The sequence below is a fragment of the Simochromis diagramma genome, unplaced genomic scaffold, assembly GCF_900408965.1.
Source record: "Simochromis diagramma unplaced genomic scaffold, fSimDia1.1 OVJJ01000205.1, whole genome shotgun sequence".
NCBI classification, from domain to species: domain Eukaryota; kingdom Metazoa; phylum Chordata; class Actinopteri; order Cichliformes; family Cichlidae; genus Simochromis; species Simochromis diagramma.
The window spans coordinates 13,549,401-13,574,468 of record NW_024386782.1 but is presented as its reverse complement, the minus strand read 5'-3'; the positions used below and the strand labels follow the sequence as shown (position 1 = coordinate 13,574,468).

General features: G+C 39.9%; 2 protein-coding genes across 3 annotated transcripts; one reads left to right on the top strand and one right to left on the bottom strand.

Moving 5' to 3' along the window:
- Positions 1 to 5,945: 5,945 nt before the first annotated feature.
- Positions 5,946 to 15,666, top strand: LOC120727618 (GRAM domain-containing protein 2B-like). 2 transcript variants are annotated; one of them, XM_040022003.1, is made up of 13 exons: positions 5,946 to 6,220; positions 6,857 to 7,000; positions 7,150 to 7,195; positions 7,793 to 7,862; positions 8,116 to 8,219; positions 8,549 to 8,635; positions 10,009 to 10,080; positions 10,187 to 10,205; positions 10,347 to 10,442; positions 10,589 to 10,645; positions 10,749 to 10,830; positions 12,719 to 12,829; positions 13,563 to 15,666. In XM_040022003.1, exons 1-13 carry the CDS (start codon positions 6,180 to 6,182, stop codon positions 13,576 to 13,578), a joined length of 945 nt encoding a protein of 314 aa, XP_039877937.1. In that variant the 5' UTR covers positions 5,946 to 6,179; the 3' UTR covers positions 13,579 to 15,666. The 2 variants fall into 2 exon arrangements, with proteins under 2 accessions (XP_039877937.1, XP_039877936.1); XM_040022002.1 differs by having other exon boundaries at positions 5,948 to 6,220; positions 10,187 to 10,246; positions 10,352 to 10,442.
- Positions 15,667 to 15,904: 238 nt separating this feature from the next.
- On the bottom strand, positions 15,905 to 23,943 carry LOC120727611 (alpha/beta hydrolase domain-containing protein 17A-like). Its single transcript, XM_040021981.1, has 6 exons — positions 23,751 to 23,943; positions 22,956 to 23,041; positions 21,732 to 22,213; positions 21,365 to 21,559; positions 20,117 to 20,296; positions 15,905 to 19,284 (listed from the first exon to the last, which is right to left on the bottom strand). The coding sequence occupies exons 3-6, from the start codon at positions 22,208 to 22,210 to the stop codon at positions 19,059 to 19,061; spliced, it is 1,080 nt and encodes a 359-aa protein (XP_039877915.1). The 5' UTR covers positions 22,211 to 22,213; positions 22,956 to 23,041; positions 23,751 to 23,943; the 3' UTR covers positions 15,905 to 19,058.
- Positions 23,944 to 25,068: the final 1,125 nt, after the last annotated feature.

Sequence of the window (25,068 nt, the reverse complement as noted above, 5' to 3'; positions counted from 1 at the left end):
GCACAATGAGCTGCTTGATTCTTGTGGGGGTGGGGGGGGGGGGGGGGGTAGCTCTTTGGTGTGATTCACTCTTCGATCACTAGATGGGGCCAAAGTAGCTGCACCTACTCTTCAGTAGTGCACACACAAACAGAGAATCTGTTTGGATTCGGTTTAGCCTCCTTTTTCCACTCAAAATGTACAAAATTCTTTAGCTTCAGGTTTTACTAAAATCTTGAAAAATTGCAGGTGAGTTCTTGGTCTTGGAGGTACTTCTTGTGCTAATCAAGCAAAAAGCCCTGCCTGAATGTAAAAAGTGCAGATGGTTGACTGAAAATGTTGCCCTATCCAAACTGAGAGAAAAAGACGACCATTTACACTGATTGGCCACTTCATTAGCTCCACCTTCCTTGTGGTTGTTTAAACGATGATCAGTTGGTACAAAGGGCTCAAGTACTGTTGCCTTCCTATCAGCTCAAAACAATGTACTGATTCTTCTCTGACTTCTGACATCAACAAGGGATGTTGGCTCAGAGAACTGGAGCTCCCTTACTCGGTACTCTCTGTGTTTTTGTAGGGAAAATCCCAGCAGATCAACAGTTGTTCTGCATTTGTCAAACAGACTGGTCCGCCACTTAAAATCAGCTCACTTCCCCATTCTGTTGCTCAGTCTGAGCTTCATGATCCCGTATGCACACCGAAATGCATCAAATTGCTGCCATGTGATTGGCTGATTAGATGTTTGCGTTAAAGAGCAGGTAAACCCAATAAAGTGGCCGGTGAACGTGTATGCACTTTCTAGTCTTACTAACCACTCAGAGGGTTTTCAGCAAAACAAAGAATATTCATGCATTCAGATACATATTCATGTAGCTCTTTATCTTACCTATAATAATGAATGCATGAGGCACAATTTGACGTTGACCAATATTCTTAATTTTAGTCTACCTACCTCGTTCCTGAGCCTCGGCCACCTCTACATCTTCAGTATCGAGCTTTATTAATGAGTTTTTTCAAAGGATTAACTCTAAATATTAACAATTAATTTTTTTTTAACTTTGACTTTTGACTATTTAAGCTCAGCGACAAGTTTGAAATGTTGTAATCCCAAGTTCACACATCCATAAGGCTTTGACTCTATACAGTTCTAATACATTATATCTAATATATCATCTCTATAGCTCAGTAGTGACGATGCTCATTATAAAAATCTATAACTGTTGTCACATCACAGGTTTCTTACTTGATAAAATTAAGTAGGCAAGTAAATTTTATTCCTATAGCACATGTAAAACCAAAGTGCCTTATACTAACATAACAAAGAATATTCAGGTTCGTGAAAAATGTATGCCACACACATTCACAATGTTTACATGGAATAACTTAACAACAACCAATCGTCCAATCACCATTCCAGAAATCAGCAGTTTCTAAAAGTTTGACAGAAATGTTTGTTTTTCCAGAGTTTCAGTGTAACGACTGCAAAGGCGCGAGCTTTTAAGAGAAGCCCCGACCTCAGGATGATCAGGAGTGTTTGAGAATCAGATCTTAATGATTTTAAACTATACATGGATGCCACAAATCTGTCACGTGCAGTAACAAGACCATTTAAACACAAACAATTAAATAGTTAAAAATAGAGATTTTGATGTGTCTGTTGGGAATTTAAACCAGCCTAATAATGAACAGAACTGCATTTCAGGTATTTTAAATGGAATTTTATTCAGTTAAAATTAAACTTTTAACATAAAAATTATATTTAAGATACCTCCAGTTCTTCTAAATAGTCAAAAGTAAAAAAAATTCACATTACAAAAATGTCTTTCATCCCTCACCCCATCCATTTAAAGCCACCCGTCAAAAATATGGATTGAACAAACCAGAATTTATGGCAGATAGTGACGGAAACCAGGACTGGACAGACTACTTTCCTTTCATCAGGAATGTTGCTCCTCGGATTAGTGATAGGGTCTGTTTTCAAAGCACATGCCATGCACAAAGAGATTATCAACTGCTGTTCACTAATGCTCACGAACTTGCCTGTCCTAGGCAGAGCTCTACACGTGTCTGACGTCTGGACTAAAGGAAAAATCTGCCTGCCATCCTCATTGTTCCTGACTGTTATCGGTCTGATATGAACAGCTCCTGCATCTTACACTGTTTCTTATCAGACGGGGCCAAATGTTAACTTACTATTTCCTCGAAATCTCTCTAAAAGCCAACCCCTCACTGCTGTTAAATGTTGCACAGAGGAACAGAAAGGGAAAGTCAAGAAATGCATTGTTCTGTCCATGAAAGGCACGTTCACATGCGCTTTCATGACTCCAAGCTGGTGCACGTCCTTAATGAGATGTGTTAAAACACGTCAGGTATGTTACAAAATCAACATTATTTGCCTGTACACGGTTTTGTGCCCCAGTTGGTTCCACACCTACAGACGAGTCACAGCAGTCAGTGTGAAGCACCCGTGATGGTGTCAGCGTTAGGGCTGAAAAATTCCTATTATGTATATTACTAGAAAATGCAACTGTATAAACTTTATTTTCATTTTTGAACTCGTATACAAAAACAAAGAGATTTCCTAAGATCCTCTGTCAGAGCAGACACTTTTGTTTCAGTTCTCAGAGGTTGTGGCTCTGTTTCATTACAGCATCTCAGTAAGAAAACATTGCTTCATTATTTACACCTGTGCTTTCCCCCTCTCGCATATCAAAATATGCCGCGATGCAGAAGAGCACAGTTGTTTTGACAATCTAATATTTCATTAATTTGCAAGGTGGTCTGCAGATGGCACCGGGGTGCAGAGGTTAGTGCGATTTCCCAACAGCAGCTGAAGCCTCCTGCTTGGCTCCTCTCTGTGTGAGTTCTCTTTGTGTCTGCACCACTTTTGTCCCATATTCCAGAGACATGCTGCTTTAATTTGGTATTTTAAATTGGCTTTAGGTGTGTGTGGTATTAGCCCTGTGAGATGGACTTAAAAATTCTAAAAAATCGTCAAACTGATTCGACTTGTTCACTCGAGTCAAAGTAAAGAAGTACTGAAAGTATACAAGAAAAAGTTGATCTTTATTTATTTGCCAAGCCATCTGAACCTCATGTCACATTAATATTAATGCAACTTAGATCCAATTCTAATGAATGCACCCAGCTTGAACATCTGTTGCGTAGAACACAAGCAGAGAAACTTAAAAAAGGAACTATTTTTGCTGTTGCCTGCATTGTAGATGGGTGACCTTCCCTCCAAAGCTAAAATAGAAAAATGAAAAGACCCAGAGGTTAAAGTGGGGTTTGGCAGGTGGAGAAAAACAGTTACACATTGGAAAACAGTAATTTCCAATGTGAACAAAGCCGATTTTTTTTATGATATTTTATTATGGTGATCTATTGTACGTGTAATCATGCATGGAAATTAGCTATCAGCTAACTCTGGTACAATGCATCAAATGGCAATACTGATAATACTGTACACAGCCCCTATTTGAATAACATTCATTTAAAAAAGAAAGAAAGATGTTGCATGAGCTAACACGGCTGATTTTTAGCCTCCAGACAGTATAAAGCTAATATACAGGTGGAATTCAGTGAGTGAATCTAAACGTAACCTAACTCTGACCATGAACACCACAGACACTCTGCACAAGTCTCACACGATGCATAAGTGTAAACTTTGCCACGATACCTCCGCCTGTGCTAAACTGCCTGGAAATTTCATGCAGTCTTTAAAAAATAATACGTTAGTATACTTCAATTTGTTTTGCAGGATGTTTCACCGTATAAACAACATAACTTCAGCAACAAATCTTGTGTAGCTTCGATATCCGTACAAAAAAAACAAAAAAAACCAACTGAAATTACTGGTTTATCAAATCTAAATGAGTAGTGCTTACGTTTAAAAAACAATCTCGCATCTTCCTCTTTTGTCTTTCTGATATCTTTCTGTATCTTGGAGTGATTTTATCTCACATTCTTTTCTCTGTCTGGGAACTACAGGAGCAAAACCTTTACTTTTAACTTCACCTTTGTACACAAACAGGTCGCGTGTTTGCCCACATTTGCTGAGCTATTAGAAAAATTACCTGCAACCTTGCTTCTTTTACATACATATATATAATTTGTTCGCATTTATTTATTTATTGTGGAAAAACGAACCCGACATTTCTGATAAAATGTAGGGAGTAAAAGTACAAATTTATTATAAAAATAAAACTCAAATAAATGCTAATTTCAAGAAAATTCAACTTAAATACAATATGTCTGCCTCTGGCCCCAGGACCCCCTGCACCCTAACTTGGATATGCTATTAAGAAAATTAATGGAGACGTGTAATGTCACCTGTTACGGTGGTAGAAAGGGACTTTATTTACAACTGTATAAAATGACTTTTATCAAAAAATGATTTGTCATCCTATTAGATAATGTGCAGTGAAATCAACTGTGCCATTGGAAGAACAGTGTGCAGTAACTAATGAACTAAACACAACGATACAAATTAAACACACAGCAAATGAATCATGTACAACAGGAAAAAGGCGCTAGCTTCAGCTTTTGCAGTCTTTAAATCACCTTCAGCAACAACATTCATAAATCACCCACAGTCCTGTGCTGTAAATTACTAATTAAAGTGTTGAGCTTTTTCTTTTAGACTCTTAAGGAAAAGTTAGCAAGCATCAGCAATTCTACTTTTTCATTACTTCAAGACCAAATGATTTGGTAACACTTTATAATCATGTCTTCCATTTAACTACCTGGTATAACTCCCTGGTAATTATACGTACCTTATATTTAAAAGGTGGGTACACTGGAACAAGTCAGATTTTTACAAGAAACAAGGAAATAATTATGCAGTAAGTAAATTTAAGTTGTGCATAACTAATTTTAAGTTGTATCTAAACTGGGTATTTTACAGGAAAGGAGACACTAATTATACAAAGTAATATAGTCATTTTGAGCACTGTGTAATTTTGTGGAAAATCAAACAGTATTTCTTCATGTTACATATAGTACACTGTGCTTTTTGGGCCTTTTTGGATCATATTATGGATTTTCCTTAACTTTGCCTAAGCTGCAGGTATGTTATAGGAAAGGAGACATGACTTTCTGAAGATTATGTTTGAATCGAGTTTGAGAAAGAAAAACAAAAAAGTAAGGCCAATAACATTTTAATGTAGATAGGCCTGGAAATTTTTGCGGTATTTATACGATGGGTGGATCGACTGGATCGACTAAAAATCTTCAAATCTCTTTTCTGAAAATCTTCTGAATGCAATAATTCAAAAATAAATTACCTAGGATTTTCACATTTTTCAAAATTCTCTTACCAAAAATCTTGGACAAGTTTTGGACACCTTGCACACCTTGGCCTTGAGGTTAAAGGGCAGGTTTTCAGAAAATCTTGTGAATGCAATAACTGGAGAACGTGGCGGTGTAAGATTTTCAAATTGATACCATAGGCGTATCTACTAAAATCTCAGACAAGTTTGAATCTCAGTGTCCTAAAGTTCAGAAGTCCATTTTTTGGGAAAATCCTGTAAATGTAATAACACAAAAAGTAAGCATCGTAGGATTTCAAAAGTGGTAGCACTGGCGGTTGGCAGTATCTTTTTTAAGTTACTGTCTGTACAGTGATGCAATATTTACATAAAAATATGTCATGTCACGCTATCCTCTGCTGTGTGTCCGTCATTCTTTCCATGTGATATTAATCTATGCAGGCTGAAAGTTTTGCATGACAGACAACAATGTTACTGTCATATCTAAATCTCAAGACGGTTGTCTCTGCATACCTTCTCATTGTGTGTGCTGATGCGTGTGGGTCTAGAAGGTGTGTCTCTAAGTCAAAGGGTGAACGTAGACAGTGCCGCCCATAGAAAGATCTTCCTATGAGGAGCAAACTCTGCATCAGTGTAGATTTTCCTCCTTCCTTCACTGATTGGTTTTGTTATGCAGAGCTCCACCTCTCACAGCTAATTGGTTAACATTAAAAGGCAGCCGTCAGGAGGCTGTCTTTGTCCTTTGTTTTTTCTCTCACCTGTGTTCACCTGGCCCTTGGTGATTTAGAGTCATTTCCAGGAAATACAAGAGAAGCAAAGCCCTGCACAGAGCCAGTAAACGTGGATTACAGACATGAAGTTATACAGTTAACTATGTATTCGAGTGTATGACTTTGTGTGTGCGTGAGCCGGAATTGTTTATGTTCCATCATGACTCTGAAAAATAGGAAATTCTCACTGGACAGCTCTGGGTGAGTGTTTATCTTATCACATTTCCTCCTTTGTGCCTAATGTACATGTTTTATTTGTTGACAGTGATATTGACTTTTTAAGCGTACAGTGTAAAAACAAAAAGCCACTCTAAATACCAGCTGTAGAGTACAGTTTTTCATTGTGCTCGGGCTTCGTGGCGGCTGCTTTTGCAAAAGTAAAACCATCCTCCGGAGAGCCAAGTCAGTTGCCCGGAGACAGCAGACTAACCACCGGTCTGAGAGGCAGACAGTCAGAAAGTTGGCACAGCTGGTGCTTAAAAGGCTGCTCAAGGACTTGGAAGACAGTGTAGGAACAGCATATTATTTTCTTGTACCTTGTTAATGTTCAAGAGTGCTTTGATGGCGAACAGATCTTTCTTGTACCTGTTGATGAGCTCCATTCATCATTGTGAAAAGTCATTCTGTGACTGATGCAAACAAAATAGCTGAAGATTGTAACATTTTCCCCATCGCCACGCAGGAGCTGGCACCCATCCATCAGGGAGAAATGCATTAATTTCTATTTTGCTGTGATTTCATTACCTTTTTGGTGTTCTATATTGATAGCGTGTGTCTGTGGGTGATATAAAAGCTGGATCATCAGTCTGACATTTATATCCTGGTCTCTTGGGACAGTATCATGGAAGGAAGTGATATTTTTGGCACGAGAAGAAGCAGTTTTAAATCTAGTACAAAGAAAAATAAACAGAGCACGATGCTGGACGCAGTACAACTGGAGGGCCAACTAAATCACAGCCTTGACTCCAACATGGCCCTGAGGTAGAGTCTTCCTTCATCACTACACAGGGTTGGGGGGTATTTACTAAGTATTGGATGGTTTCAAATGTTAAAGCTGCACAGACTGTCAGATATCTCCCTGAAAACATCCTTATCTCATTTGTGTTACTATTGTGCCTTTGTGTCATCAGAGAGCAGACCATAGCAGAGGAGAACCTTCAGCGATCAGATGATCACGTAAGCCTGCTTCCCTTTACCCTGCTCCTTCTTGTTCCCTTTTATTCACAGCACAGGAACTGAGGCGGCCATGAATCATGTTTTCACAGTGGCAATGCATTATGTTCCAACATGAAAGCAATGTGACAAAGTGAATGCAAGAAACCTACCTGAATATGACGCTCTACTTGGATTTAAGGGGCTTTGTGGTTACCTTTAGGTTGTTATTTATCTTCTTGCTTCAGGGCTGAGTTGCAAGCTAGTTTCTCGTAGCATTTTCGGACATCCCAGGTGGGAAAGCTTTACAATGTAACATCAGATACACATGGTTATCAACTACATGAATGAGGAAGTAGACAATTTAGAGTCACGAGTGATCTAAACTAGAGTTCAATGCAGGCTGGTTATTGGCCATTTACCAGGTATCCAGAGACTAAGCAAATTCTAACTGCTGGAGGGTTTAAATAAGTAAATGTTTGATGACAAGCTTGGCAGCTCAAAAGTTAGTATACTGATGCTGAGTGCAGGTCTCGAAGTCAGTTAACAAACCTGATTCTTCTTCTTCTGTATCTGAAACAAGTCTGAATGGAAAACCTTTTGTTTCTTTATTCCCTGCAGTACTTCAAGCACAATAAAAGCTTCAACAAGCTGTTTCCAGAGATTCCTGTGTGGGACAGCCTGGCACACGGTGAGCTGAGCTGAGGTCCAGAGGTTGTAACTCATTTGCGAATATTGATTATGGAAATGGCATTGCAGAGTGTCCCCGATGTCTTTGCTGTCAGATGAAGTGCCACTTAATGCTTTGTTTTCCAAGCGGTCTGGGGTGACTGCACGGCCGAAACGCTTCAGTAAATGTTTCAGCAGTCATGGCTCTGGTGTTGTGTGGGTATCACCTTAGAAACAGTGACCTAATGCCTTCGAACTGTGTGTATCTGTTGCAGCTTTCACGTGTTCCCTGCAGAAGGAAGTGCTGTATCACGGAAAACTCTTTGTTTCTCAGAACCATGTGTGTTTCTACTCATCTGTGCTGCTCAAAGACACCAAGGTAACCCAAACTTACGCCACACACTGAAATGTGATGGCAGGAGCTGCAGTACTTGGACTTTCCCAGCTGCAAAATTACAATCAAAGGGGAGATCATTTGGATTTTCTAGATAAAGATACAGAGGAGCAGTCAGCATTACTAGTCCGAATCCTAGTATTTCACTTGGATTTTTAGCATTTATCATACCTGAAGAGAGAACGACACAGCAACTTGCTCTGGGGGTTGTTTCTGCTTGTTTCACTTTGTGAATGTTTGGCATGTCATTTTACTGTAATGAGCTCTGTAAGTTTCTAAAGAAAACCACACTCATTACCATTCATACATTGCAGGTGGTGATTCCTGTTTCCAGCATAAAGGATGTGAAGAAACATGGCTCAGCCCTGTCTATGCTTTCTATACAGACTGCTGAAGAGAAGGTCAGCACACACCTTTAAAAGTAGCAGTTGAGTCTTTGCATTACAGATGTAAAGTGTAGTTCTGCAGTTAAGTATTTAAATCAAAAGCTATCAGAAACTTAAGTTGCTCTCTAATAAGCTGGCTGCTTTGGTGCTCAGTATCATGGGGAACCCTCTCAGGGTTTCTGGCCTCAATGACGAAGTTTACATCTAAAGGGAATTATAGTTGTGAAAGCAGAAACCTTTCTTTACTGTTGAACTTCTTACCTACAACTCAAAGAACTCCATCCACCCCTTTTCTTCCACTTATCCTTATCAGGGTCGCCCAGCTACCACAGGGCGAGAGGCGGGGTACACCTCAAGCAGGTCGCCAGTTTATCGCAGGGCCTCAAAAAACTGAAAACATAATTTTTTAACTGGATACTTTTGAGTTCAGCTAAGTTGATTCGTGTAAGCATGGATGATCGGGAGGTTTTGGTTACCTCCACCACACAGGTTATGCTTGTGTTAGCATTTTGCATGCGTGCATGTCATTCTGTCTGTAAACACGATAGCTCAAAAAATTCTGAATTAATTCTGATCAAACTCTGTAGAGGTGTAGACTGAGGTCATGCTAACAGTCATTTAAAATTTGGCTTACATCCACCAAGGACATAATTTTATTATGACTTTCTTACGTACATTAGAATAACAGGTTCTAACCGTTTAAATACAAAACTTTTTTTCACTTTATATTTGGTAATTATGGGTAAATGAATTTTACTAAACAATAAAACAAATATTACACATGTAGTGTTTCCAAATAAATAAAAAAAACAATGAAAATAATTAAAATAGGTTGAAACAGGCCAATTAACAGAAGTCTGCACTACAAAATTCTTAAAGTATGTTTAAAAAGAACAAAGAAAACAAGATGAATGTACAGAAAAATCTATATTATTCCCTTAAAAGTAAACGGTGCTCAGTGAGTGAGCTGCCTTGGTGGACATTTGTTTTCTCAGACTGCTTGTTGTGTAGTTTTTACCTTTTATAATGTGTATTATGTGTTGCTTAATATGTGTTTTACTTTGTCGACTGTGTACGCGCAAAATTGATTTAGAAACCAGCAGCACAATGTAGCATCGACTGTAAACAATCTGGTAGCATTCATTTATTTACAAATGACGAGATCTCCAAAAATAAGTGTTCATTCTTGACTTGACACAAATGTACCAGTTGGTTTAGCAGCTGGTAAAAGGAAATGATGGACAGTGTGTTAACTGTGATCGGGCCTCCTGCAGTGAGCCTGACAGCTTGTCGAGCTGACGTTGCAGATTAACTTTCTGGGGAAACACTGAGTTTAAGGAGTTCCAGATTTAAGCCTTTCCTCTGCTTGTTTGTTTTCTCTCCCTCAGTACTCGTTTGTGTCTTTGAGAAACCGTGAGAAGTGTTACAAACTCCTCCAAAGTGTGTGCTCATATGCGCAGGTACTGCTGCTGCTCCCCGGACACACATGCAGGTGCAGGCATCATTTCTCAGGCTAACACGAGCTGTTGTTATTTTCTGAACTTGTTTTTCATTTGTTTCGAACAGGCGGAGGCTGTAAACAGCAGCCCTCATCTGGCCGTTGCAGAGAACGAAGCTCACAATCCGGTAGGTTTGACGCTCAGCAGCTGCAGGAATCTTGTAGCAGCTTAGCGACTATCTCGCCATACTGCGTAGTGATAAATTATCTTATGGCATCTCTCTCTTTGTCAGCAATTCTCCAGTTTTTCCAGTTTGGACGACCGTGTAGATTTTCCGAGCAGTGACTCTCTTGATACCAGCTTTCTTCAGACGTCCAGTGAAGGTAAAGGAAAGACACTAAAGAGCACTGATGGGTGATCATCACCGCTTAATGGTTTTGACTTTAACTGTTAAAGTTCACTTTTCTATTTGAAATAATTACATTAAGGGGTTTAATTGCTGAGCTTACTTGTCTTAATGTCTTTTCAGGCCCCAGCACAGCCAACTCCACTCGTCAAAACAGCATAATAGATGAAGAAGACAGCGGTGTGTATTCAAATACAAACACACACATGTTGCGGCCTTACAGAGTCGTGTGATTGTAGAACAAGTATTAATTTTTTTTATTTGTTTTTTTGGTCTGTGTCAGCTGGACTGTGGATTTGGAGGTTCATTGCACAACTGCCAGAAATTAAGACTCTCAGTGTTGTCTTCCACATCTACATGGTGCTGTGAGTATAGTTTTCAGATTCACAGATAAATACTGCTTGAAATCTGTAGTGAGCAGTTTCTTTGTAGAAGGAAGAAAACGTGATGTACCATTAGGGTCATCTCAACAGTAACGATGTGGAAGGAGATTAGAAATTTAAACACGGCGCCTTCACCCAGCTTCTGTGTTATAGACCAGCTATGTGGAAGGCAGATTGTGGACCTGAACACAGGACTCAGGGAAACAGGAATAAATTCAAAAATCGGCTTTATCGCTGGTAATACACAAGAGTACAAAAAGATCTTTAGGGACAACACAGGGTAAGGAAACACAACATCCAGGGACTCCGACCAGAGTTATTATAAGTTCACATTTTCCAATTAGCTTTTATTTTTCTTTGATTTTGACTTTTTTGTTTTTATTTCAGTTTAGTTTCCAGCGTAGATTTTCACCTTTCAGTTGTTTTTTTATTCTTTTTAAATGTTTATCTTTAGTGTAGTTTTTATCCATTTCAGTCTTAGTTTTATCTTGTATGAGTGACATATGTCAGAGGCGAGATTTAGGAAAATCAGTGCAGGTATTACAATAAAAACACGGAACGTTTTAAAAGCAATTCCCTCACGGTCTTGTCTCAATAAAGGCATCAATCAACGTCTCATCAGGAAAGCCGTATTAAAATTTTTACCGAACTAACAGATAATAAAACCCAGGATATTTCCTCTATATTTAGTTAACTATAATAATGAGGGGAGCGGAAACAGGTGGGAGGGCAGCTGAAACTAATCAAGAAAACAAGACAAAGGAAGTAAAACGTGAAACATGACGCAGAGAAATAAGATGAGCAAAATACAACAGGAAACAAGAGACAAAACTGTACAGGGAGATCAGATTAAAGTGAAACAAAAAGACAAACATACAGACAAGACTGAAGGAACAGGATGGGAACACAAAAAAGGAACTAATTAGTCCGAGGTCATCTAGGTCATCTAGGTCATCTAGGAACTAAAGGGAAAAGATTTCTTGATGCATGCTCAATCATCCAGGTAAGGAAATCCAAAAAAAAGTTGATTCTGTTCATCTGGACGTAACATTTTTGGTGGGAGAAACATTTCGTCGCTCATCCAAGTGACTTCTGTACTCTCAGCAGGTTTCCCCAATCTTATAAACAGTACATTTGCACAATGACTGAAACTAGCACCACTGAAGGAACATTAGGCTGTGAGGTCAGCTTCTTGATCATTAATATGCAAATTGTCATGACCACTGATCAGCAACCACTGCTCAAGGTCTTTGATCAGTGGTTGGGGTTGGGGAAACCTGCAGTCAGCAGAGACTGTAGACGTCACTTGGATGAGTGACGAAACGTTTCTCCCACTGAAAACGTTACGTCCAGATGAACAGAATCAACTTTCAGGGGGTAAAAGCAGGAAACTATAAATAATTAAACATGAATCACTTCTCAAATCAGAAGAAATCACATAAAAACACAAAACCCAGGGTCCATGACAACACGATTCTAGTCACAGCTGTGAGTTTGACTGAAACTGACTGTACATCCTAAAACACTGAAGGTTTGAAGGGAAAAAAGGACCATGAGCTTTTGCTTTATGTAGAATTTTTCAGCAGACCAAAATTCATGTTTTTGAGGTATAAAACTGCAAAAGCACTCACACATCTACTGGATCTTGGCATGCTTTTTTTCTCATACTGATTTACTGGAATGGCTGCAAACTCTCCAGGAAAGACAAATATCTAAACCTTAGTTGTGGAAATGTTATCAAGGCTACACACAGATCCAAGTCTCTGATATCCTGCTGTTAGTCCTGTACAACATGTACTCATTCTAGAGTCTCAGGCTGTGGTTCTTCCTGCACAACACACATTCAAGACTTTACTGTGGGTGTTTGTAGGCTGGTGTTGCTCCTGTTGGTGTCCGGATACATCGGGCTAAGGATTTTAGCGCTGCAGGAGCAGCTGAACTCTTTGGGAGCTTTGACTGACTGGTCTTCACATCACAGAGAGTGAGTTGACACATGCACATGCACGCAAAGGGGAAGCCACAAAAAGAAATCTGTTGAGGAACGGGGGGGGGGATGAGATGTCTCAAACCGGTTTTGGAGACTTTTGCTGGGAGATCAGATCAGACATGAGCAGAGCAGTTTTACTGGTTCTTAACAATAACACAAGGAAAAGAATAGACTTCCAAGGAGAATCACACCCACTCGGGATTATGCATTTTAAACTGTAGGCAGTGAAATGATGTTTTGCAACAGGCTGGAAAATACGCCTGAATCTCATTGTAGTTAAATTGTTTTAGTAATGGGAATGGATGTAATAAGTTACATGGGCAAAATACTCAAAATGTATCGATACTGTCCTCTAGTTTTAGAGGAAAATATTCAGCTTTTTTATTTTTGCTCTGATTTTGTGAGGCTGTGTTTAGATGTTGATTTGTGCATGGAAAACATGTCATTACGCCGTACGAGGCATAATTAGATGCTGAGCTACCTCGCATTTTAAGTTCAAATTATCTCCACTTTAACTGGCTTGCATCTATAATTAGAGTCAACCTGAAGCAGTTAAAGACTTTGTTTTTACATTTTCAGTATTTTTTATTACATACCATTTCAAGCACATGGAAGTTTCATTTGCATTTTCATATAGTAAGATTGCCACTTTACTTTATTAAAAGATTAGTACATGCCCCACCACTGCTCTCTGTCTCATGCTTGCTCCTTGTTTTATTTTAACCAGGTACCAGGAAACATAGCTGCTGGCTGAGATCTTTGACTGCTATGATCCTTTTTGTACATACTGTACCATTGTTCTGCTGTTGTTTGTCCAAAGAAATGTTCAGTATTGCACACAAACTGAGTAGACATGGAGCTCCTGTGGTAGCACGATGTTCTACAGAGGGCGGAGGTCAGCGCGAAGATGCTGTTGGTGTGTCTGAATCGAGGCCACATGTGGTGAACGACGTGGATGACTGATGGAGGACAATATTTTCTGTTAGGAGCACATTGATTCTCTGCTGACTGATCAGAAAGTGAGGGGAGGCTCTCCTGCATGGAGCCATATGGAGGCAGTCTGCTGAAGCCATGTTTATTTGCTGGCTGATAAACGGCTGAGCTCAGCTAGCAGTAGTTGGCTGTCCTTTTTCTTTTTTTTCTTTTTTTTTTTCCTGGAATCAACACAATCTGCAACATTGACAACAAACTGAAGATGAAGAAGAGTATAAATGAAGCAATTTGTTACTTGATTTAAATTGATGTTAAAGAATTCATTTAGGGCCCCATATTGCGCTCATGAACTGCTGGAATCTGTAGGCATGCTTTAGAAGAAGGCTGGTAATGACAACAATTAGCCAGCAGAGGGCAGTCGCTTCCATTAAACGCAGACGAGAGATGACGAGATTTGTTTCAGTTGCACTCACTGCACTTTCACACCGACTTGAGGCTCTGATATTTAAACACAGTCAGTGAGTGGTTCATTAGTCCCATCATTAAATGTTGCTGAACTTATTTCATACAGGGCTTGTGCACATTTTGGCCAGTGTTTTCCTTGACTGCTCCATGACTCATGCCCAACCCTTCATAAATTGTATGTAGTAGACAGTACTGTGCAAAAGTCTCCAACCACCTTTTGTTTCTTTCTATTTTGGCAGGAAAATGGAAAGTTTATGCAATTTATTTGAATTTGCAAATATAAATGGAAAGGCAACGACAGAATTCTAACAAGGGTTAAAATCAATATTTGTTATGATCACCTTTATTCTTTAACACAGGCAGCTTTCTTGTAATTAATTTAAGTAGTCTTCAGGAATAGTTCTCCAGGCTTCTTGAAGGACATTCAAAGCTCTTCTTTGGATATTGGCTGCCTTGTGTTTTGTTCTGTCAAGATGTTCCTGCACTGCTTTGATAATGTTGAGGCCAATCCATGACTGATAGTGTTTCATTGTTAGTTTTTCTGTACAAGTTTGCTTTTCCTGCAATGGTAGTGTGTTTGGGATCATTGTCGGGCTGAAAAACGATGCTGTAGCAATCAGACACTTTCTAAAATGCATTTTTCTGCATGTAATTTGCCATAATTCAGCCTTTTCTCCATTTCTCTTCATTAAGAACAGCTTCTTGACAGCCATCCTTCCACTGAGACCATTTCTGATCAGGTCCAGGTCAGCTCTCTGCTGTTTATTAAGGGCAGAGTTTCAACTGTTCATCAATAGTTTTTTTTTTTTTTTTTTAGGCCTGACACTTGTCAGTTTCCTACAAATCTTTAAAAGCACACTGCACACCATGCAGAGATATGCTGTGATTTTTGGCTAATAGTTCTTTGAGAATCACCTTGTACCCCCCAAAAAACTATTTTATGCTAGTTAAACTGTGTTATTGTTGGCATTTTCTTAGAGATAAGAACAAATTGAAAATGGCCAGGGACAAGGGCCAGACTGAAAACGTCCAAAGACTTTGAGAAAGCCTGGAGAATTATTTCTCAAGAAAAGGTTAAATGAGAGTCTGACTGCTTGGAAGCAAAATATAAAGAACTGAGGGACAGCTCGAGACTCTTGCACAGTACCTTATATGTGTCAAACTATACTTAGGTACATAAGTTTTAGATAAAGTGCAAATGCGATTTAAATTATATTACATGCTATTTTTATTTAAAGCTCTACATGTCTTTCAAATCTTTATGTCAATATGTACTGTAATTTTTCAAACGCTGCCTCTCAGGTCTTGTACTCCAACCTATTAACTTATTGACTTTGGAAAAATGCAATGACTGTCTAAAATCAACCCTACTAATTGTATCTTTTTGTAAATAAGTGATTTTATTTTGTTGTCCATAAAAAGGTCAAGATTCAGTCCCATGAATTAATTTCATTACATCATATTCTCAGTTCAAAAAAAGCAACATAAAATTACAAATCATAATACAAAGAATAGAATAGGTAAGTACAGTAACCATATAAACAGTCCACTAATATTATCTAGCCCCACCCACCCGCCCGCCTGCCACTGCCCCACTCTAGCACAAAACTCAACAACACATCAGTTAGTATCAGCGATAAAAAAATTCAAATGTCCCATTTTTTTTTTTTTCATTTTTAAAAAGCGCTTCAATGTTTCAATGCCGTGAGTTCAGCTTTACCCTCCCGCAGACTACACGATAGATAATGAACCACCCCCTCATTTGCTCCGCAAAACACAACAGACATGCATACAGTTTCGGTTTTTTCCCCACTGTTACCCCCGCCCCACCCGCGAACCCCCACCACATCAATAAACATTCAAGGCCAGAGGATACAATGTACATCAACTATAGTGGTGCATCAATAAAACGGTAGGTTTCCACACAGTTTCTTTGACCCCATGAGTGAGATGTGGATACAGAGGATTCCCTGATAACTCGACCTGTCAACGAAAAACTCAAAGACACTGTTTACTTCTAGAGAGAGAGAGGAAATAAATAACTCTCAAATTCATCCGACAGTTCAGATCCCTGGTTCGAGAAGGTAGCAGTTTTCTGTTATTCAAATATCAGACAGAAAATTAAAAAAAAAAAAAAAAAACACAAGATGAAACCGGGAATATTCCCCAGTTTAAAAACAATTAACAGGAAGTTGAGTGGTGTTCAGTAATTCTGCTCCGCTGCTTACCAAGCCCCACTGGTACTCCCAAAATGAAGTAATCAGATCAGTGCTAGTTCAGTAAATGTTCCCTTTGACAAAACGCAGCTGCTATCACTGACACCGGCGGGTCTGCTGTGCAGTAGGCACCTTCTCATGCTTTTTTTCAGGGCCTGTTAGTCCAAACAGGACTCTTGTATCTTTGATGCTGGCCTTTAGAACACACTCTATAGTAATGAAGAAGACACAGAAACTTACATTTTATACCCTTATTACACTTTGGATACTTTGTACAATAGTGCTGAACTTAAGACCTGCTTTCGTCATGCTTGATCTGATATATATAAATGTGTAAATATACTGTATGAGACAGTATGTGTGTGTGTGCGGGTGTGTGTGTGTGTGTGTGTGTGATGATGTGCAAAGGTGTGTGTATGTGTGTGTGTGTCTGTGTGTGTGGTGGAACCTGCACCACACCAACAGTGAGAGGCTCAAATATGGCTTGTGTCACACATGAAGCGTGCTGCCACCCATAAAAGAGCTCCTGTACATTTAGGGCCACGGAGGTTAAACCAGAGCTAGTAGACATGATCTCCCTTCACGGCAACCTGATCCGAATCGCACTGTTAGCCTTTACCATTAACATGCGTGGTTCTGAAACAACCCATGGCCCATTCTAAAACAAACACATTACAATCATGACGAGAAATAAAACAACAACAAAAACACGCTACAAAAAAAAAAATTTAAAAAATGTGCGGAGGCTGACTAACCCTGGTGATGAGTGCTACGGTAACAAGACATCGAAATCAACTTGTGCTGTAAGACTACAAATTCTCAGTACACTTCTAATGAAGCACGGTAATTCAGAATAAAATGAACATAACATCTTATGGTTTAGGGGGAAATGAGCAGCTATTTTGTCTCCTTATTCCTTTAGAGCCTCTGAATCCAACCAGAGCATCAATCTCCACAATTCACCAGAAGAAACTACAATTATTCACAACCTTCTCAACAGCTGCACTCCAGGCTTAAAATGTACAATCTGACATCTGCTAAATGTGCATATTTGCTTCTTTTTTTGTCGTTGTTGTTGCTGGAAGTCACATGAGATGAATGACACACCTGTGTATATATATGTGAAGCGACAACCAGCAATTACCAGCTTACAAGTAAGACTGGAAAAGTGGAGGGGAAGCCAGCCTGGCTCTAAGCAAAGGTGACAAAATCCACTCAGCAGCCACTATAAACCTCACTATATAACCCTTTGTATGTGACATGTAGTTGTTTTATGGGGTGTTACAGGCTGGACAACTTCTTTTCCGGGTGCAGTCAACTTCTGGGACAATTGTATGTGTGTCCCAAATTGCCAAACCTTTCCTTAAATCTTGCCAAACCCATGCACTCCAACCTCTTAACGTCATTCATTAGTACCTGATGGGCAACAGATTTCTGTTAAGAAATGCGATGTGAGAAATACTGAGTAGACCTGCTTTTCTATAGCAGTACTGTTAATGTGCCTTCTGACAGGCTTATTTCCATTTCAACCACTTATTAATTCCTGGTATGAAAAATGTCAAACTATACATGAAAAAAAAAGAAATTAAAATAGTTCCCTGTGGCATGTAGCTGCAATTCTGCAGACAGTCAAATGTAACAGCCGGGAAATAACAGGGAGGCTCACCATTCTTTGATCTTTTTGGAGACAAAATAAAAAAAGAAATGTATGAGACGCCTAAGAGCCATAACACTGTGACAGTACTCCAGGCTTGTCCCTTGCATTTCCACCATAACTGACACCAAAGGACAGGAGATGGACCCCCAAAACCACACAAAAAAGGAGGAGGGTAGTGTTTGCTGGACAACTTGGTAAATGCCCTGGCAGTCAGATGGATGTTCATTAACAGTAAACAAGGAGGGGAGGAGGAAGGGTGCACGTGCTTGACCAGTGTTTGTCCACAGGAGAGAGAACTGGTCAAGCTGTGGAGGTATTCTTCATACATACAGACACAGAAAACAAAACAAACAAAAAAACACCAATATCTGATAAATCTCCATAAGCCTCCTCCACTCTCAGATGTCCAAGTCATCAGGATGTCCTTCATTTCTATCAGCGCTCACCCACACACAAACGTGTGAACACATTATTCAGGTGTCACAGGTCCATGGGGGTATGACTATACAAGCAACACTCACAGTGTTAGCACACACATTCACCACCGGACACTTCACCATTACATCTGTATGCCTTTTTTTGCGACAGCGCACACCGTGAACCAGGTGAAGACATTTTAAAGCTGCAAATCAAACTCTTCCCTCATTAAAAACTGCATCTGTGAGGTTGTTTCTTTATCTACTGTAGTGTCATCTATCCTTATTAAAAATGTTCTAACCTTTAAAACAGGAAACAGAACATAGTTTGTGTTTGTGTTTAACCTGAAGGTGTGCTGCTTCAAGACACACAGATGTGACCAAAAATCACACAACCCCTTTAGAGCCCCCCCCTCCCTTCACCCATATTTCTATGCAAACATGCCTATATCCACCCACCCCCCCCACGCACACACGTATTCACAAATACACACACACAGTCTCATTCATACAAACACAGAGAGGCTGTGTGTTTCTCAGGCATGCTGTGCAGCCAGGTCCTGGTTAATAAAGCGTCGTAGCCTCTCCAGGTACTGACTGTAAAGCTCAATGTCGTTGTGGCCCGCTCCCTCCACCCAGAGCGGCTCCACGGCCTTGGGACAGCGCTCGAACAGAGCCAGGCCGTGGGAGAAGTCGATCACCTCGTCCTCTGTACCGTGAATGATAAGCACTGGAGATGGGATCTTTGACACCTTCTCGATGCTGGAAGAATATTTACAGAAAATGCAGAGAACGGAATCAATTTCTCTGTCCCATTGTAATGCATTTGTCTCAGCACGTCTTATGGCATGCAGATTGATTTTACATCTAATCTCTTTTTTTTTTTTGAGGATCTGCATTTGAAACTGGTGGTTCTATAAGATTTTTAATTTCTTCTGTAACAAAGAACAGCATGTGGTCATTCTGAAGGTTTCACTGCAATCTATCTAAATGCTAATAATTTCAGCAACAATCGAAAAACACGGTTAAACTCTGTATCATTCGATTTGGTTGTAAAACAGTACAAACAGTTCCAATCTTTCATTAAAAAGAAACATTTACAGAGCAATGAGCAAGTACGAGGATTTAAAATGAACATTAACAAAATAATAAATAAAACCCCCTGTGCATCTGCTTTTTCCATGAAGCAGTCCTATCAAGTCTATGAAAATATCTTCAACAGACCACATCACACTGCTATACATCACCATTTAGAAATAAAGTATTAATATCCTGCAAGGGACTATATATAAAAGTAGCTTTGCGGCTAATCCAGGCATATTTATATCTATATGTTCATTAACACATGCTCTGTACCTTTTAAATGAACTGAATTTAAAATATGATGTCTCAAACTATCGCTCTATTGCAACAATCAACACTGTTAAGAAGTTAGAACATACAGATGGACTAATTCTGCTTCAGAAAAGAACTGAGACGCTAGTCATGTTTCCTTTTCACTTAATTAAACTGTAATAATTCACTTAATTCTAAATGACTTCCAAGTAATCAAATCGACAGTCTTCAGGTTTGCAGTCTTGGGAAGTGAACTTACTTTGGAAAAGCATCAAAGCAATATGTTTTCTTAGTGTCGGGGAAGGCAACCCTCATGCCGGAGGTGAGAGGAGAGTGGAGGACCACAGCAGCACACTCAAACCGCGATGCCAAATCGACTGTAGGCACCGTGCCGATGCTCTGTCCGTACAGGATGATATTCTCAGGGCTGATGCCGTACCTGAGACACAAAAATTCACGTTTCAGAATAAATTTTGGCAACAAGTGACACAGGCTGTCCCCTAATCAGAGAGTTTGTGGTTTTATTCCCAGCTCCTCCACAAGACAAAACACTGACTGCAAGTTTGTCCTGATGGCCGCACAGTCGCCATCATGTGTGATAGTGGGTGAAGAGGAACCACATTACCTCAGGTTAACAAATGCTATGCAAGTGCAAACACTGAACACAGAAATATGTTGAGCACAGTGTACAAGTGTGAAACTTCTCATGTCCAGATAAACGCTAATTTTCAGACTCGTGCTCTGAACAGTTTCCTTCCACCCCTGAATATTAAAGAGAGAACACGCTGTGCAAAGTTAAAGCGTTTTTTTTTATGCTTGCACACATAAGCTTGAGTTACAGTAGTTAATCTGTTTACTGTTTGCTGTAATTGCTAGTTACACTCACAGTTTGCACAGTTGGCAGGGTGATTAGGCCAGCTGGCAGGATGAGGAAAGAAAAGAAAATGATTCGCGTGAACAAGAAAAAAATAAATAAAAACAAAAGGGATTCATGCATGTAAAAAAGTTTGGGGGAAAACTTGTTGAAAAGCACAAACATATGTGGCATAAGCCACAATGAAAAACACAAAAATAAAATGTTGAAATAAACAAGAATCTTGTTTTATTTGTTCAGCGTCCTCTGCGGTGCCATCTGGAAATGTTAATTTTCTACCAACATTAGGCTCATTAACTATGATGGCAGCAGATAAACAAGAGGGACAAGTAAGAAAGAAGAATATTAGATGCACCACTTCACGTAGAGCACAGTATGTCATCCTACTGTTTGACAGCGAGCCACTGTTTAGCTGTGACTACACTGGCTGAACGACAGAGAGAAGCCACTGTGGTCAGCAGGGAAAAAGCTTTCATGAGCCAGCCAAATGGTTTTTTTGTTTATTTGGGTTTTGTTTTTTTTCAAAAAGTTACCAGTCAGTGATGTAAGTGGCCCTTAAAAACTTAAATGGCATTTCATGCTTGCTGCCCATTAGGTTTGGACCCACCAAGGACTGAATTTGGGCCTTCTTACCTTGAGCGCAGGGCGTGCCAGGCAGCATCAATGTCAGCATATAAGTTCTTCTCAGAAGGCTTGCCAGTGCTAACGCCGTAGCCTGAGTAATCATAAGAGAAGATGTTGCAGTTGATGCGGGTCCCTAATCCGATGTAGAAGCTGCTCATCTGGCCCAAGTCTACTGCATTACCGTGGGAAAACAGAACAGTGAACCTGAGGGACAAAGCAGAAAAATTGGAAAAAAGGAAGTTAGGCAGCGAGTTGTGCGGCCCAGGGTTGGTGTGAAATTCCACAAACAACTGCATTCTAAATACAGACACACAAGGTTGTGATCCACTTATCCAAAAAATGTCTCATGGTTTCCAGGTGCTGCTGTGCCTCTCACCTGGCATTTGGGGCACAGCGAATGTACATGCATCCAACCCTGTTTCCTCGGCTAGATCTGGTCAGGAATACATCCGTCACGTCCAGCTCTCTCTGTGAATACTGGAACTCTGCTCTCTCTGTGAGATGCAGCTTCCACCTGCCCTCACTCCCAACACTGCTGCCACCACCACTGCCACTGCTGCTACCACCACCTCCTCCTCCACCACCGCCACCACCTCCAACACCACCGCCGCCGCCTCCTCTGTCACCTCCGCTAGCAGTGCTGAGTCGAGAGCGAAGTCCAGGGGCTCCGAGAGAAGGGAGACCAGTCGCAGACGTGGACCCAGATGCCGCACCGGCCCCAGAAACTGGATCTGGGTCAGGGAGAAGAGCATAGGTGGGCTCTGGGGGGAGGAAAGCCAGTTTGGCTGCAATGCGGCTTGGGCAGGGGGGGCAGCAGAAGAGGCAGCATAGCTCTCGTATGGACAGACCGTTCATCTTCTGGTGGAAATACAGATATAGCAGACAGAATAATTAGGAGTCAGGAAAAACAGAACAAAAACAACATGCTACAAGCAAAGCCTTTAACCACTAGTTCACAACAGGGTTTCCCACAGTTTCTTTCTTTGTTTAAAAAAACATTTTTTTACATATTTATTGTTTGGCTGATTAAGCTTACAACGCTTCAATGGTGCAGTTGATAGAACTGTTGTCCTTCCTTTACATGTTATTTCTATGTCTTTGTGGGTTCTCCGGGTACTCCAGCTTCCTCCCACACGCCAAAGTCATGAATGGGGTCAGATTAATTAGTGATTAGCGAATGGTTGTTCCGTCTCTATGAAATAACCCTGCAAAAATTGGTAACCTGTCCAGGGTGTACCCTGCCTCTTATCTGGACTAGCTCCAGCCACCCACACCCCACCAACCTTAACTTGGATAAGCAAAAGATGGATGGATAGATGTTTTAGCTTATGAGAAGAGTAGTGGTATCACATCATTCAGCAAAGGAAAAATATTTAATCAGTGAGGCAAAGATTTAAACTGCCATCTGCTAACTACACTGAAGATGATATGTGATGCCAAAAGAACTATAAGTTAATTTAAACAGACTGATTGGTGAAGAGTGTTTTTCAAAGTGAATAAAAAATTCGGTTTTGGATGGATGGCTACACACAATTAGTTTAACCACCTCTGCTAACCAGCTGCCTTGGGGAAACCCTGCTATGTCCTGTTATGGACGTACCTGGATTCAAAAATCCCAGTATCTTGAAATCTACTGGCACACAATGGTGCCAACGTCCTCTGGTCTTGTCACTGAGCCAGCTGGATCTTTTTTTTTTTAGGAAGAAAAAGAAGAAGATGAAGAAAGAAAGAAATGGTTAAAATAGTTTTGCGTCGCGCAACACGACAAAATTATACATGGCAATATACAGTTACAAAGGCGTGGCCGCTTTATGAGTCTCAGTCTAAAACAGTCGCCGCTGCTTTGGATTACATTTAGGTCATATACAATTATAAAAGTCAATAGCATCCTGGAATCGTATGAGGATGAGATCAGCTTTGTGGAAAGTATGTGACAACCCATTATTTGTCTGCTGTTGTTGACATCATTGCACACGTCCCATAATCTTAAGTAAATATGAAATAATTAACTTCAGGTGTGGACTGTAGCTCCTAACCTCTCAGGGGGAGATTAAGGTTATTTAGATACCCTTGAAACGGGTGGACAAGAGTGTTTAAATTCAACACCCCCTCAGCAGACAGTCACACAGAGCGATATGCTAACGGTAGCTACATGGTTAACGATAATAACCTCTAGTGTTAGCCATCGATGTTGGCTGTCTAACTGCAGCAGACTGCTGGCATAGCAATGCATGCGACCGATGAGCTAGATAAGGGCCACGCTGCTGCTGCACACTAGCCGGTGCACACGTTAATATCAGCTCCGAGTCGAATAGATCATCACTTAGCGTTAGCGAGGCAAGCAGCTAGCGGCGGCTAGCTCGCTAGCAAGGTATCCTAAATGCGAGCTGCTTACCGATTCACAGTAGGCTTGGAGGCAGGAAGGTGTGCCCCTATTTGTACACAGAAGCAGCACAAGACTTCGATATTCCCTCTTTTGCCTTGACATGGATGATTTTACTCAAGTGTACTAACAGCTGTCGGTGGCTAGCTAGCTGATATTCATGGCAAACAGATTTTTTTTTCTACTACTGTCTTACGACAACCGGAAGTGACGTAAGAACGTAATCCCTTTTAAAGCTTTATTATAATGTGACAGCAATAATTTATTATCTTGAAAATTATTTTTAATAGATATTGTCCGCAAGTAAATTTAAACAGTGACATTCAGTTATCATTTTATTTATCATTGTTTATTATTGCACGCTGTCAATCTTTTCTATATAGTGTCAGTTATATGGGTAACACCAGTGTAATTACAAAGGACAAAATAGGTGGAGGGGTTTACAAAGTTCTTCAAAATTTTAACAAAATAATAATACTAGTACTAATGCTAATACTACTACTAATAATAATAGTAATAATAATAATAATAGAGCATATTTAATCAAATCCGTGAATCTGGGAGATTAAATTAAAATAGCTCTAACAGCAGGTCACAGAAGCAAGGGTTTGTTTTCTTTTTTCATATTCACTGGAGACAAAATGTATTTGAAAATGTGCTATTTGTTGGAACAGCAGTGAGGATGAGCCAATGCCACAGTGCAGAAAATACTCAATCAGTAGTAAATATGCTGCATTTAAAATCTTAATTATAAGCCCAGAAGTACTGCAAAATGCAGCTGTGTCGAGCTTGAAGGTGCTTATTATGCAGCAGAATGGATTTATGTGTGCGTGTGTGTGTGCACGCTCTATTATTTCAATAACATGGAGTAAAAACAAAACAAAATGAGACCAACTAGATATCATTTATTTTATTTATTCTTAGTTTTTAGGAAGTCCTAGCTTTCTGAATGCAAAATCTTGTCTTTGTTTACTGCCTCCACAATTATTTGCACCCCCATCCCAAGCTCTCAGATCCACTGCATTCTTAGCACTCACCACTCACACTAATAACCCTCTCAACCCACTCTTCGCATTATGCCCAATTATGTGATGAAGGACTTAAAAACAGAGACCAATGTGGCATAGCAGCCCTTCAAAATTCCTTACTGACTTAGTTTGCATTGATCCAGACATATCTGTGTATATGCATATGTAAAACTATTTGTATAACTATGTGGTGGGAAACAGGGTGGACAACCAATGTCCTGATACCTACATGTGAGGAAATGCATATGTCTGCAGGCAATATGAGACAGAGAACTATAAAAGTGAGATAAATGTAATAATAC

What these genes read in the sequence shown, in the direction of transcription:
- LOC120727618 (XM_040022002.1), top strand. Translation starts at nt 6,180, where the DNA reads ATGACTCTGAAAAATAGGAAATTCTCACTGGACAGCTCTGG. An exon ending in TGCTGCTCAAAGACACCAAG is followed by an intron (nt 8,220 to 8,548) that starts GTAACCCAAACT and finishes CATACATTGCAG; the next exon opens with GTGGTGATTCCTGTTTCCAG. An exon ending in TTCCACATCTACATGGTGCT is followed by an intron (nt 10,831 to 12,718) that starts GTGAGTATAGTT and finishes GGGTGTTTGTAG; the next exon opens with GCTGGTGTTGCTCCTGTTGG.
- LOC120727611 (XM_040021981.1), bottom strand. Translation starts at nt 22,210, where the DNA reads ATGAACGGTCTGTCCATACGAGAGCTATGCTGCCTCTTCTGCTGCCCC. An exon ending in TGGCACGCCCTGCGCTCAAG is followed by an intron (nt 20,297 to 21,364) that starts GTAAGAAGGCCC and finishes TTTGTGTCTCAG; the next exon opens with GTACGGCATCAGCCCTGAGA. An exon ending in TGCTTTGATGCTTTTCCAAA is followed by an intron (nt 19,285 to 20,116) that starts GTAAGTTCACTT and finishes ATATTCTTCCAG; the next exon opens with CATCGAGAAGGTGTCAAAGA.